Source organism: Rhinolophus sinicus, linkage group LG11 (genome assembly GCF_036562045.2).
Source record: "Rhinolophus sinicus isolate RSC01 linkage group LG11, ASM3656204v1, whole genome shotgun sequence".
Classification (NCBI taxonomy): domain Eukaryota; kingdom Metazoa; phylum Chordata; class Mammalia; order Chiroptera; family Rhinolophidae; genus Rhinolophus; species Rhinolophus sinicus.
The window spans coordinates 52178229-52193946 of record NC_133760.1 but is presented as its reverse complement, the minus strand read 5'-3'; the positions used below and the strand labels follow the sequence as shown (position 1 = coordinate 52193946).

Below are 15718 nucleotides of genomic sequence, written 5' to 3'. Positions count from 1 at the left end.
TGAAGCTGAATATTAATGAATGTCGACTACCATATATATATATATATATATATATATATATATATATATATGCGCACAGGAGGTGGAGTACAGCGTAAAGAACAGAGACAGTGGAATTGTAACAGCTGTATAGATGTCAGAGGGGTAGTAGATTGGGGGAGGAGGGTTATCACTTTGTGAGGGGTGTAAATATCTAACTATTATTGTTTTGTACATCTGAAACTAATTTAAAAAATTTTTAAAGGACCAATACGTCATTGCATTGCTTGAGTTCCCACTGTGTTTCCCCAAAAATAAGACCTACCCAGAAAATAAGCCCTAGCATGATTTTTCAGGACATCCCCTGAACATAAGCCTTAATGCGTCTTTTGGAGCAAAAATTAATATAAGACCTGGTCTTATTTTAGGGAAACAGTATGTTGAATTAACCTTATATTTTTGAGATACATTCCACTTTGTCATGGTATATAATTCTGTTTAGGTTTCTGGATTTGGTTTGCTAATATTTTGTTGAGGGTTTTTGTGTTTATATTCATTCGTAAGTAATATCGGTCTATAGTTTTCTTGTGATGTCTTTGTTTTTTCTATCAAGGTTAATACTAGCCTCATAGAATGAGCTGAAAAGGGTTCACTTCTCTAGTATTTTTTGCCATTATTTCTTTAAATGTTATTTCTGCCCTTTTCTCTCTCACGACTCCTTTTAGACCCCTGTTATGTATATGTTGATACACTTGATGTCACATGGGTCTCTGAAAGTCTGTTAATTTTTCTTCATTCTTTTTTCTTTCTTTTCCTCAAACTAGGTGATTGAGTTCATCGCTCCTTTCTTCTGCCAAATCAAATTTTATTTTTGCACCCCTCTTGAATATTTCATTTCCGATATTGTACTTTTAACTCCAGGATTTGTATTTGGTTCATTTCAAATAATTTCCATCTCTTTATTGCTCTTTTCTATTGGGTGAGATGTAGTTCTCATTCTTTTTAATGCTTCAGACATGGTGTTTTTTTAGCTCTTTGAGCATATTTATAATAGCTAACTTAAAGGCTTTTTTCCTAATATGTCTAATGCCTGAACCTCCTCAGCAATAGTTTTTCTTAACCACAACTTTTCCTGTGTGGAAGACATACTGTTCTGTTTCTTTGTGCGTGTCATGGTTTTTGTTAAATACTGGTATTTTAAATAATATAGTATGACAGCTCTGGAAGCTAGGTAACCCACTCCCCAGGTCCTGTGCTGTTCATTACTGCTATTGCTGTTGATGTGTTCAATGGATTCCCTGAAGGAATTCAGTAAAGTCTGCATTCTTTTCATATGTGGCCACTAAAGTGTCTGCTGCATTAGCTTAGTGGTCCTGTGATGGTTGGACAGAATTTTCCTTATATTCCTTGAACTAGGAAGTCTCCCAGCTTCTGCCAACACTCTGTGTGTATATTAGTTTACAACCCTGCTATAACCTTCCTTTCCTGCTTACTCAGAGTCTCAAGGTCAGCCAGAGGTGAGTGATGAGAGCAGTCTCACAAATTCCTGGGCATTCATATAGCCCCGCCAATGTGCCTTCTAGATTCCCAGCAATATTTGGACTTTTTCAAAGCCCTCATGGATATCTTGTTCCCTAGCTTTTGCTTTTAGTTTCTTGGTCAACTTTTCATTTACTCCAACTGTTACCATCACCTCGAGCAGCTGCTATTTTAAACAGTTGTCACAGATTGTTTTTGACAAATGCCCCAGGGAAAGGGCTTTTGCAGTGAGCAAGCTCTGAGTCAGATCCAATAAAGACAAGCCGTGTGAGTGCAGTTTTCAGGAAACTGCCAAGCAGGTGAAATGATGACAGTCCTCTAAGAATTGGGGCTTTGGGAGATCTATAAAACTGTCCCTCCCCCTTCCAGTAGCTTCTACACTGATGACTTTAATGGCTGCCATGATTGTGAAGCTGTTGGTTTTCCAAGCTACCATGGAGCTGGGGAGAAGGCTATGGGAATATGGCTTTTTATTTTTATTATTACACTAAATGCATCTCTGATTGTTGGAAGCCATTGTTTAATTGCCAAAGTTTGGGAAAAGTTGATTTCGATAATTTTTGCAATCTCATTACTTGCATGAAGGAGCAGATTATCAGAGGTCCTTACGCTGCTAAGTTAGGAATGGCGCCTCCTCCTTCCATAGCATTTTGCATGTAGATCTTTCCTTTGTGTTCGAAATGACCTGTTTCTCAACTCTGACAGATGTGATATTGGATGACACTCAAAAAGGTGCTTGTTCCCCATCGGTGCTTTCAAGAATTCTCAGGGAAGATCAAGATGCTTGCCCTTTTCTGTGCTACTAGGAGCAATGTGTCTGTGGGGCTGAGGTTTGAGTAGATTGAAACCCATATTTCTGACATTTTTAGTGTTTCATGACACATAACAATACAATTACCTGCAAAGGAGTTGCATTGGCACATTTACCCTGTAGTGCTGAAATGGCTGATGCTTTGAGAGAGAATATCTTTTGAATAGTTAGATGCATGCTGTCTTGTTTTCTTATTCACTGTATCAGATTAGTGTGATACTCGGTATTTAGCTAAATTCCTCCAAATAACCACTTTAAAGGCCATTTTTCTTTTATTCTTTTCTGTATAGAATGCTAAAAGCGTATAACAGCTGCTCCCCCACAATGCCTAAAAGAGAAAAACGGTTTTCTTTTCTCTTGAAATAAAGACGTGTATTTAGGATGGAAGAAGCACAGCGCTCCCCTTCCTAGGAGCTGGTTGGTGTGGTCGTGGAGGAGCATTATCGCCGTTTCCTGCTGCTCTTTCAGCTAGGAGCATAATTAATGTGTACTCACACATCTTCCCTTCCTACTAGTAATTGATTTACAAAGATGGGGACAATTTCCCTAGAAAGTCCCTCTGGCAGCCAGAAGTATTATACCGTGCTTTTCTAGGCCTGGGGCATTTGGGGTTTGCCAGAGTCTCCAGCAGATACAGAAATTGGCTTTCAAGTGAACAAAATGTATTAGCTAATCTCCTACGGCACTTTTTTCTTTGATGACCATTCAGTGTATTAAATACCAACTGTATGCCCTTCATAATGAAAAGCACTTTAGGTTGAGTGATTAAAGGCCCTTGGTACTTATGAAATGACAAGGAAGTTTTAATAAATGAGCTTGGTGCAACTGGAGAATATTCAGAAAGTATAACGAAATTAAGAGATTCCAAAAAAACATAGTACATTTAAAGTCAAAGGGAATTTGTGACATCCAGAGACGTGTCAGTCGTCAGAGACTCGGTAGACATGATGAAATGAGACCGTGAAGGAATTCTGGAATGTGTCTTTGCAGGGCCCTTTGTGTGTTCTGTAGTAGGGCTGCTGTGGACACTGGTCCATCCGTGTGTGGGGACAGCAGGCAGAAGCAGGGTGGGGACGGGTTGATGGCATGTCGTCAGCCACCATCCAGTGGCGAAATCTGTCCACGATCCCTGGCTGTGCTCCCCCAGGCTGTGTCTGAACGTCCCACGCAGGGCAGCGCAGTGACTCTGAAAGCCTGCCCTGATTGTCAGGTAGTTCTTTATAATATTAATCAAAAATGTATCCCTAAGAGTCTCTATCTTTAGGCCTAATTATTTCTTTTGAAGCAACTCAGAATCCATGTGACTCTTTCTTGACAGTTCTTAAAATCTTGGAGAAGGTAGCAATTACTGCCCTTCCCCATTCCGTTCAATTGAAAGAGCCTCAGATTACAAATCTTAGACAGGAGCTTTGAGCTGCTGTCTGGTTAGTTCTTACCTTTGTGTGCAGAGGGCAGGTCACCTGTGTGAGCTGCTGCTCATGGGCACAGGTGCCCGCTCATCTCTGCTCCCTCCCTGCCCAGCCCTTAGCCTGACTCTCGCTTCCCAACGTGGGGCATCTGTGGGGACCACCCCTTCATGAAGTCCCTCTACCCCAATCTCAGGCACTGAGGCCGATCTTGTTATACCTGAACCCTTGTCTCTGCCTAAGCACTTGATAATAGTCAGGTCCGAAAGGAGTTTGGACGCACCTCTTCCTGGCGCTGGAGGCGGAATGAAAAGGCTGGAGCATGTGTTTGAGAAGTCAGGGCAGGTGTAAAGGAGCCTGGTTTGTGTCACTGACGTTTGGTTCAGAAGTCAGATATGTGCTTCCTAACTGACAGTACCCACCTTGTCAAGGAAATTACAAAACCATTGTAAATAGTCTAGAAGGATGTACAGCCCGTGAGAGAGGAGATCAAAGGCTGGGGGGAAAGAAAAGTATCGCGCTCATCGTCAAAAAGGGTAAAAATAGGCAAAATTCTAGAACAGATTCATAAATACACAGTGTATCTTGTAAAGTGTACCCTGGTGTCACTGAATTGTAGGCCATACAAATGCTCCATTTCCCTAACTTTTTGTAGCGAACCTCTTAGCATCCTGCTATAGTGTTGTTTTAATAGCTTTTACATTTCCAAGTGAGATTGATTGGGTCAAACATTACTTGGTAATGTAATTGTCCGCGTGACGTACATGATGCAAATAGAATTTGTTAAGACGTTTAAATTATTAACACAATGCAGTCCTGTAGGTTTGTGCTAGACTGACGCGTGCCATAAACTGTCATGTGACCATGTCCGTGATTCTCCATGAGACTGGAATCCACCCATAAAATTGGTCCCGTGACTAATGATAAAAGTTAAAAGTCATTGAGGTCTTTGCCAGAAAGCTGGGTGTTTTTTTTCCTAAAGTCACTGCACTCAATATATAAACATCATACATTTTTCTTCTAAACTGTGTACACTTTTAAGCATAATTGTGTTTTACTTTGCCCAGTTAATGGAAAAAGCTTTTAAATCTGAGAGAGTCTTTGTAACGGCATTATGAAGTCTATTTTGGCTTTCAGATAATCCTATCACAGAAATGACATTTTTTGTTCTCTGTTCCTGGCAAGCCCCAGCGCCCCTTGTACTTTGATATGGAATGTCGCATAAGGTGCTTTAGGGGAGGTTGTATTATTTTTCGTGATAGAAGCACTGGTAATTCTATTAGTCATTTTTCCTTCACACTTGGTAGCTTCCAGGCATAACGCCACATCGCTAAAGCTCTGACTGTTCAAGTGCCTTCCTCATGGGTGAAGAAGAGAGAATTATAAGCTAAAAATAACCATTTCCTCCCCGTTTACACTGCAGTGAGGTTCTCCCTTTTGTGGCAGTAACGACCCCCCCAGAGAAGGGGATGGAGATGAGGGCAGGAAGCTGAGTGGAACCTCAGCGCCCGGCCACTGTGTCCTACAAATGAAACCTGACGTTACACGGAGATCCCAGCAGTGGGCGGCTGAGGTCACCTCCCTTGGCAGTGACAAGTTCCTGTCAAGCATCGATGACGTCATGCGGTACAAATACCCTGTGGTTTGCAGACTGTGGGCTGCACAGTCTCCTCTGTTAGCTGATACGTTTTGGGAGGACAGAACCAGTTGTAGCTGTTGAGATGCCCGTCGTTACATGACACACGAGGACACGTACTTTAGTGGCAATTTGTGAGGCCACAGGCCATACGATGGATCTTAATAGATCTGTAGGATCTTTCTTAAATTAGCAGAAGTAGTTCTTTTCATGCTGAATTGTGTGAAGAACCCATGATTTCCAAAGCCGTACATTTGGGTCTGGAGGAAAGCAAGAAAAGAAGAGGTTGAATAACAGCGATGCACTTGGTGAGACCCGCTGTTTTGGCCGTACTCTACGTCAAACCCATTTCTCTGTCCCAGGAACTTTTTCTTCAATTGCTGTAAAATATCTGTAATACAAAATTTACCATTTTAACCTTTTTACGTGTACAGTTTCGAGGCATTCAGTATAATCACATTGTTACATAACCGTACCCACCGTCCATCTCCAGAATTTTCTCTTCCCAAAATGAAACTGTGTCCGTTAAACAAGCACTCCCCACCCCCCCCTTTCCAGGCCCTGGCCCCCACCCTCTACTTCCTGTCTCTATGAATTTGACCACTTTAGATTCTCACATAAGTGGAATCACACAGTATTTGTCCTTTTGTGACTGGCTTCTTCCACTTGGTATAATGTCCTCAGAGTTCATCCATGTTGTAGCAGGTGTCAGAATTTCCTTCCTTTTCAAGGCTGATTAATATTCCAGTGGTGTGTGTGTTTACATGTGTGTGTGTGAGTGTGCGCACACACCCACAGGAGAGTTACTAATGTTGATCTGGTTGATGTCATTCTGTTCTGTAGAATAAATAAGGCAGAAAGATATTGTTTAAGGGAGGAAATTGACTTTGTAATTCCCTGGAGTTGAAGGTAGGGGAAGAAAGCCTTTTTCTGAATTGACTGGCCTCGCTCTAATAATCCCAGCAAAGTCTCCACAGGTCAGAGCCAGAGCTCTCTGGTCAGAGCCAGTCCTGAGACAGAAGCGGATGTAGGCGAATGATGCTTCGGGCAGACTGCCAGGTACTCACCTGGAGGAGGGGTCTGGGCAGGTGGGGGCACTGCGGTGGGCTGTGCCACCGAACAAGGCTTCAGGCTCTTCCCACGCGGGCAGACCAGGCAGCCACACACCACGGCACAGATATGCCTCTGTCGTCCCATTTCTTACACGCACCAAATCCGCTCTGAAAGCAACAGCTCTAACTACCTAGTGTCCATGCCTTAACCCCGCGCTCAGAGGCTTGACAGGTCTGAGGGGTGATGAGTCCTCCAAGGGGCGCCTGCCTTCTACCCTGGGCAAGGAAAGACCCTCCAATCGTCGTTGCTCTGATTTCCCACCCCAGGGAACAGACAGCATTGTTTCATCAAATGACTGTCTTCATTCTGTATACCAGACTGCCTGCTGCTTTTTGAGTTATTTTGTTTGCTTTTAACTCAGAAGGATGAGAGTCGTGCAGAGGCAAGCTTTTTCACAGATCCCACCCAAAGTTCTCTGAGAATGTGATTCGTAACATTCCTTCCCTTACAAATAAAATAGTAGATGAAAGTGAGGCAGAAAGACGAAACCATTTCTCCTCTTCAGAGACCTGAGCGCTACTGGTGGAGGCAGCATCTTATACCTGTTTATGCAACTTCACTTCTTCCTTCTTTTTCTCTTTCAAAATGTCTCTTTATGGCTGATATCAGTGAATGAGCACAGTTACCCTTTCAGAAAAATAAGGCATTTTCATATTGAAATAAGAGGCTGAGAGATAAGGTAACCTGGCTGAGGAAACGCTGCCGTGGGGTTAGAACCAAATCACTTTCCTCCTTGAGGAGGCGTCAATGCCAACTCTCTCATCGTGTGGGGTCGCAGCCCTTGGTGATGGATGTTTGACTCACCAGGCGCTGCGGGAAGGGGACGTGCTAACTCCATCAACCCTTTCACGCCCTGACTGGTTCTCTAAGATGAAACTTCCCCCCAGTGATACAGTTTGCGCAGGAAAGAAGGGGAATTGATGCTTTCCTTTTTCTTTACCAATTTTTAAGTAATATGTTGACTTACAAGCATCCTCCAATGATGACCAATTTAATTAGTTGTTCCTTCATAAATTCATGAACTTAAAATGTGAGTATCGTTTTAAGTTCATGAATTTATACATAGTTAATGAGCTTTAATCCATGGCAGTTATTCTTGTTGACGCTCTAAATGTCCCATCTTGTCAGTGGGAGCCTCTGCAACTCGGTTTCTGAGTCATTTTGACGTGGCCCTAACAGACCTTGGCACCACCTTCCTTGGTATCTGATATAGTTCTGGTCCCAGACCTGGAATCAGCCATTTACAGAAGGAACCCTGACTTCCTTTGGTACAAAATGGTATTTCTAGACTGCAGTGTGGATGGTAGGGATTACAAATCAGGTTTCATATCTTATGACCATCTATGGATGTTGACGGTTTTAGGAACTGTAGTGCATGCTGGGTGTTGTCAGGACATACGTGAATACAAGTGAATTATATCTGAGAAGAAAAGAAAAGAAGCAATAATGGGACATTGTTTCTATTAGCAGTAATTTAAAATTAAAAGGAGATAATCATGAGAAAAATCAAATTTACTCCATTTATTATGTGCATTGTTTGTTTCAAATATTAAAATCTATTCATATGCAAAGATTCTTTGGGATAATTTATATAATCAAGGACTAATAAACTCTTCAAAACCAACCACAGCTAAATTATCTCAATTGTTAAGAAATCTATAGTACCATAAAATGCCACCGCATTTTTAAAATTGTCATCATGGGTGAGACCTTTGAAAGCTTTCTAAAAAATGCATTATTGTCGAGCAAAAATAAGTCCCACATAGATTCAGCTGATATATGACACTCAGGGTAAATGACTGCAATTTTATCTTATTTCGGGAAGAGTAAAAAAAATAATTTGTCACCTTGCTATATATTTTTATATCACAGTTTACAGAAACAAAATAAAATGAAAAGTAAACGTTTTTCTTGTGCTAGCTACCAATGCAACTTATTTGTATTTCCAGTTTTGAAGGATTACTAAAGCACACAGAACAATTAAATGAATGACATATTTTAAATGCAGAGTACTGCATATTTGGCATATGAAAAATAACTAGCAGTGGGTGGTGCTAGGCAAGATTTTCTTTAGGAAATCTTTCCTTAAGCCCCTCAGACTCTGTATTTCCTAGAATCCCACTGAGCCCGACTTCCGTTTTATACCCCCATCCTCACAGCCTTCAAATGGCCGTGGCACTCCCCTCTTCACACCTTGTTGCGTGTCAGTGACAGGGACAAAGTAGCTGCCACAGGCTCATGAAGAGGCACTGAAGCTGTGCTTTGAGAAAACCACCACCTCCAGCCCTGCGTCCTCTCACTTCACCTTTGATGGGCCCCCCTCAGCCCGGGGCAGCCCCCCTCCCACCTTGGCTCTGCTTTGTGTTCCCCGTGGACATTGGGTCATTCGTGACTCAGACTAGTGATAGTATTAGTTCATTAAATGCATCCGGCATTACTTTTAGCACCTCATTCCATATCAGTCATGACGTTAGAGATAGAAAATCAGCAAGGGGTGGCCTCTTCCCTTGACAGGCAGGCACGCTAGTGGGGGAAGCAGAGTGGTCACAGACAGACAGACAGCTAACGTGCTGTGATGCTGCGATGAGCGTGAAACAGGTGCATAGAGTGTGGGGCACGAGCAGAGAGGGCTTCGTTCTGCCCGGTGGGGGCATGGGAACGTCACAAGGGAGAGACCTCGCTGGAGTTGTAAAATACACGGCAGTGCTCAGGATGCTTAATGGAGGGGGAGGGGACAGCAAATTAAAAGGGAAGACCGACCCCGGGGAACACAAAGGAGCTTGAGTGTCAGACGAAGGAGTTTGGCCAAAGTAATCTCTGCCAAAGGAGCCAGAAAAAGAAAAAGAAAAGTTTTTTAAAAAGAAGTGTGGGCTTGTTTGCATAGAGAATGGAGCTAAGGGAGAGAGTCCCCTTGGAGTCCATGGGGAAGGTCAGGACAGGACACTGGGAGTGAGCAGTAGGAGATGGTTCCTGAAGGCTTCAGGAGGCGAGGGGTGGGATACTGAAGATGAGAGACAAAAAGGTGACAGAGATGACGCCACCTCTTCCGCTGTGATAACGGGAGCAGCCGACGTGTCCCGACAGCTGACCTTGAGCCAGGCGCCGCTGTAACTAAGCACATTGTATGTACTACATATATTATTATCCCCTGGAATTGTCACATGAGAAATACAAGCTGTATCTTACCTAGTCTACAAACCAGAAATCAGTTTTTAAACAGCAAAATGTAGTTAAATAATACAAATTGCAGATCACCAGGAAGATATTGAAAATTCTGAACTTGCATTTATCTAGTAAAATAGTCAAAATATGTAAAACACAATTTAGGGGATCTGCAGGAGAGAATTAATCAATCCATCATGATGGATTTTAACATTACGTTCTTGATTTGTCTTTGATTTCAGAATTTCAACATCAGGTTCTTACTTGATGGGAAAGTCAAGCAGATAAAAACAATTAGCTATGAAAGAGGCAATTTAATAACAGCCAACATGGTTAATTTAACGAAGGTGCACTTGGACCCCCAGGAGGGGGGATGGATAAAGAAGTAGAAAATACATTTGGCAAATTAATAGCTAAAGATTTGATGGAAACATAAATTGGCAACTACAAGATGCCAGGAAGCATCAAATAAAATAAACACAGAGAATCCCAGTATAAAGTCTTCGTAGCCAAACTGTTGGAAACCAAAGACAGCAAATAAATCTTGAAAGCAGCAAAAGAAAAATGCATGGGAATAACAGGCAAGGAAATAATTTAATTAATAGCTGACTTCTCATCAGAAACCATGGTGACCAGAAGAGAGTAGAAAAAAATTTCAAAATGCCTAAAGGAAAAACTAAAACTGTCAACCTAGAAATCTCTGTTAAGAGAACGTGTCCTTCAAGAATGAAGGTTAATTGAAGACATTTTCAGATACAACCAAGGTGAAACAATTGGTTGCTAATAGATCCATGCAACCAGAAATCCTAAAGAAAGTTCTTCACCAACTGGGAAAATGGTATCCAATGGAAACTCAGGTCCTTGATAATGAATAAAAAGCATCCGAAATGGTTAATAGTGGGTAAATGCAAAAAACATTTTTTCTTTTTGATTTTTTCTTCTTACTCTCTTTATAAACTCTATACTGTCATAAGTAATGATTATAGCATTGTCTTGTAGAATGTATAAAGTATGTTGATGTAATACACATAATCATGATCGCGTGTGACTGGACAGGGACCTGGAAATTGATAGGTTCCATATTTAATGACAAGCAGTACATTATTAACTCTTTGTAGACTGTGAAAAGGTAAGAGTATCTATTATCATCCCTAGGGCAACTACTAAAAAAATGCAAAGGAATACAGCTACAAATAGGGAAATTAAAACTCTAAAAATATTCAACAACAAAATGAAAGCCGGGAAACAAGAAAGGGGGAAACAAGAAGCAGAGGGAACAAGTAGAAAACAACACCCCCAAAAAGATGGACCCAACCCAGCCATCTCAATAATTTCATTAAACTTGCATATGGTACTTTTACCAGAACAGACCATATCGTGGGCCACAAAAATGTCTGAATGAGTTATAAAAGGCTGAAATCATGTAAAGGGTATTCTTTGATCCAGTGAATTTAAATTACAAAGCTGTACACCTGAAGCTGAAGCTGAATAATATTGAATGTCAACTATAATTTAATATATAGATATAGTCACAGGATGTGGAGCACAGCGTAGGGAAGAGAGTCAATGGAACTGTAACAGCTACATACGATGTCAGGGGGGAGGGATGTAGATTGTGAGGGGTGTAAATGTCTATTACATTGTTTTGTACACCTGAAACTAATAAAAAATAATCAATAAAAATGAGAGGGCCAGAATAACTGTACGTAACTTGGAAATTAAACAACATATTTCTAAATATTCATCCAGCCAAACAGACATTACAGGGAAAATTAGAAAGACTTTGAACTGAATAATAATGTAATTCAGCCTATCAAAATTTGTGAGATGTAGCTAACATCATCCACAGAGGGATATTTTTAGCTTTAATAGTTCTTGTTCGAAAAGATGGAAAGTGAAACCAAAGAGCTAAGCTTCCACCTGAACAAACTAGAAAAAGAAAAGTAAAGCCAAGGCAACTAGAAGAAACGCATAAAAAAGAAAGAATAGAAATGATAATAGCATTTGAGTGAATCGGGCTGCACAGTGTTCTTCGTTGTAGTGTGAAATGCCTTTCCCATCAGACTGCGTCAGTGTTACCACGTTTGCCCAGGAAGATGGTATTTTTTCTTCTTCCCATCATGTGCCCTGCCTCTCCTCCAACAATGCTGTCTTCAGAAAGTTTACGCTTTCTATCGCAGCGTGTACACACACGCATGCACACACGCACGCACGCACGGACACACGCACCTACATCCCTCTACTGACATACTAGTCAGTGTAAGTGGTTGATTAGTTTTCTAAGGGGATATTCGAAATCTCAGTCGATTATACAAAGGACCAGTGTCACTGAGGATTCAAATATATTTGTGACAGCAGAACTGCCAGTTCCTCCAGGAATGGCAAAGGGAGTCTGTGAACAAAATGAAAACAATTTTGCAAGATATGGATGTAGATAGATAGATGCATAGATAGATAGACAGACAGACAGACAGATTTTGCCCCGAAATTTCAGATATAAGACATTCGTCCCCTTCTCTTCTAACCTTTATGGGAGCAGGTTCTTAGTCTGCTCCCAGTATCCACTCTGTGTGTGCTACTGAAGAAAGGTCTAGAATATTCTAAAGATGTAGTGAGTGTATGTCCTTGTGCTTTGTATGTCAGTGTGTAGAACAGGAGATAAGATTCCGAGAGAAGCTTCCCAAGAGGTTAAAGGAGCTGAATATATTTCACCACATTTAAAGGACCCTTTGATGAAATGCAGGGCATGTTTTTTTCAGAAGTGGTCCCTTCATTTTGCATAAATGTCCTTCAAAGACTTCTGAGCCCCTTCACGTTTCATGCTTCTCTTTTTATTTCCTCTCTTGTAGATAAAGAATTCATCTACAGAGAACAGAAAGGAAGTGTGATACTGCGGAATGTTGAAACAAATACTTCCACGGTGTTAATAGAAGGCAAAAAAATTGTAAGTACTCTCTTTAATGACTGGGATAATTTCAGTGTTCATTCCACTAAGTCAATAAAGCAGAAAATGACTTTGGGTTTCAACTCTCCGTAGAGCCAAGCAGAGGCAATGAACTTGTAACACTACAGGCTGAGCAATGACAGATAATATGAAACAGAAACCACACTAAGTTAATAAGATGAAAGCCCAGTGTCTTTCAGTGTTCGGGAAATTTCTGTACAGGTGCGGGAAGCAAATGGTGCAGATCATAAGTAACTGAAAGCTCAAGTCCCAAGGCTTTACCCGGTTTCAGGACAATTCCGGTAATGCGTGGGAAACGGTCTGGAGGACTTGCTCGGTCTCTAGTGCATTCTTTGTACACCTGAAACAACAAAAAAAAATAACTCATCTCCAGGCACAGGGAATATTAACCTGGGCACTAACTGTACTTACTCTGATGTCAGGAAGTGACGTTTTTGTTTGAAAGTGGACACTGGGTCCTTAGGGATGTCACTGCTCTGCCATCTGGGAAAACCTGTTTTTTCCCAAAGATTCAAATGGCATTAAGATTTGGGGTTTGTGTACAATTAAAGTGTTTACTAAACACATCGACTGAAGTTCCGTGGCCAAAATCAATTTAAAGAGAGGTAACTTTTTTGTACATATGATGTATTCATGCCGGCTTCTAGAAGGAGCACCTCTCCCGGTCAGGGCGGTGGCCACGTGCTGTCCCTGTCCGGTACACTGAAGGCAGATTCCGAATCAGAACGCTCGCGACACGCCTCTGGGGCGAGTCAGAAACTTAGGAATCCCAGAACTCTATAATCTGGGGATTAGGGTGGCTCCTGGTTTTACAGGTGAGGAGCCCAGAGTGAGTGAATCAGCTTCTCGGGGACGGGGTGAGGGTCGGGCGGGTCCCAGGCAGGATGGCTCCATGTTTGTGCCTGCCACCCCATCCCAGACGTGTACAAACGCTGCTCCACCTTCCTTTCCCTCCTCAAGCACATTTCACTCGCTGTTTAAATACCTTGCGTTCCTTTTTGGTGTGGCAATGCCTTTTTCTTTTAAATAAAAATTGGGTGAGGTTTAGGATCGAATGAACCCTGCCCTCTAGAGAGACTGTTTGCTGGGGGCAGGTAGGCCTAGCAAGATGGCATTATGGCGTAGTTTCCAGAACAATAGCTTCATAGCATTAAATTGTAGTCTGCAAAGTAAGACCCAGACACAATGAAAGTGCCTGCATTTTTGCAGTTAAAAAAAAAATCATCCTTGGTAGAATTACTCCTCGACGAAAATCAGATTCAACCCACTTAAAAATACTGAAGTTGCACAAATGGTTTTCTAATATTAATCGAGAGGAGAAAATGATCAGACTGTGGCTGAGGGTAAGTGCCTTTTAATGTCGGGACGTTATCAGTGTTTCCCGGGAGGATGACAGTTTAGTGGATGCAGGGCGCTGTGCATACAGCTGCACTTAGCCAGGAAATACGCGACCAGGGGCTGCCTTCGCTTTCTCTGATCAATAGCTGTGACAGATCATATATTCCAACTGAAGTTGTGCTCGCCAAGTAATAAGGCCACTTCACAAACCGCGTCAGGCACAGCAGAAAGCAGGACCTCGTCTTGCAAACCGGCAGCCTTGTTCTTAAAACGTGATGTATTCACTCACAGTACAGACGTTTATTAAGCACCCAATGTGTACAGTCTGGTCAATACTATTCACGATCATGTTGCGTTTATTCTGGTCTCAAAGCTGCATTTATGCGCCTCCATAAACAGACTTCAGAAGGGGGACAAAGAGGAAGTGTCTTTTAGGGGCCTGTATCCTCCTTTAGAGCATCAGAGCTCTGGACCGAAGTTCTGCCGGGCCACGCTGTCCTGTAAACTTCTGGCAATTCCTCCCACCAGCCTCGAGCGTGCCTCTTCTGCAGGACCCCGCCATGGAATGTCTGTCTCCTCTCTTCTTCATGAGAAAGAAGCATGGTGTCATGAAGGGCCCCCTGCCCCCGGGGAGGGTGACAGCACTGGCTCTTCAGCATAGCGTTCTGTCCTCTTACCTCTCTGATGACGCCCCGGGTGGCCTCTTCTGATTTGAAGTCCAAAAGCTTTCAGATTATTGAAAGGCAGTCTCGGGAAAAGAGCTGTGTGTACACATGAGGCTCGCTGCAGTGGGCCAGTAAAACACCCCGAAACCAGGGGCAGGGGAACAAAGCCATCAATGTGGTGACCAGCAGAATTTTAGAATTTTCCCTACGACCTTGACCTCTAACCTCAGTCTCTTTCCCTGGCCGCTACGAAAGCCATTTCCCACACAAGGTCACGTGAGGGGATCCAAACCCCTTGCCTTCAGCTTCCTCTTGGCTCCTGGGCTTTCAAGACCGGCTCTTTCCTGGACTGGATCAATGGAAGGGATGCCAGTGAATGCAAACACTAGGCCAGTCCAGCAGGAAAACTTTTAAGATCACTGGATGGGCGCTCAGCACGAGGGTGTGATCTGGGGGCCTGCCCCCCCAAGTGTGAACTGCGCCCTGCTCAGTAGGGACAGGACCTAGCGGTTGTGTGTGGGCTGTGAACCCCACCTGCCTACCTCTCAGGACCGTTGTAAGGTCTGTGTGAGCACTCGCAGCCTGCTGCCATGTGGGCATAAGTCACCTGTGGTTCCAGAGTGGTAGGCGGGGCCAGAGCTGGAGCAGCTCAGGGGCTTCTAGCAGGACCACACAGGTGGCCCGGTCAGTGCAGCAGATGGCGGAGTCCCCACGGCCTGGATTGGGGCCCCTCCCCTATAGGAGTTGGGGGGGGCTGGGCTTCCAGAGCCAGGCGGGGCCTTCCTTCCAAGGTGGTCATTACAGCAAGGGGCACTCTCAGATTTCTGCAAATAAAGAGAAAAGAAGAAAACAACCTAACTTTTGCTTGAATGACAGTGTTTGATATCCCAAGCATTCCGGGACATTATACGTTACTCTCATTTTTAACATAATTTAAATGTCAAACAAGGCGTTTTATTTTTATGCTCCTGGAAGACTCTCTTGTCCACAAAGTAACAAATTATGAGAGGTCTTTGTTATATTATGTGTCCCATTTTTTTCCCCTGTAAAATGAAACAATTAATACATCTCATGCTCAAATTGGGTCTTTGGATGTTTGAACAA

The 15718-nt window shown here is 42.7% G+C and overlaps 1 protein-coding gene across 6 annotated transcripts in view; it reads left to right on the top strand.

Moving 5' to 3' along the window:
* The window catches only part of DPP6 (dipeptidyl peptidase like 6), a 571444-nt gene that overhangs the window by 410624 nt on the left and 145102 nt on the right, over nucleotides 1-15718 (top strand). For all 6 annotated transcript variants that reach the window (XM_019742500.2, XM_019742502.2, XM_074315064.1 and 3 more), the window contains exon 4: nucleotides 12496-12590. In XM_019742500.2, coding sequence (XP_019598059.1) covers nucleotides 12496-12590 — 95 coding nt within the window. The remainder of the gene's footprint in view (nucleotides 1-12495; nucleotides 12591-15718) is intronic.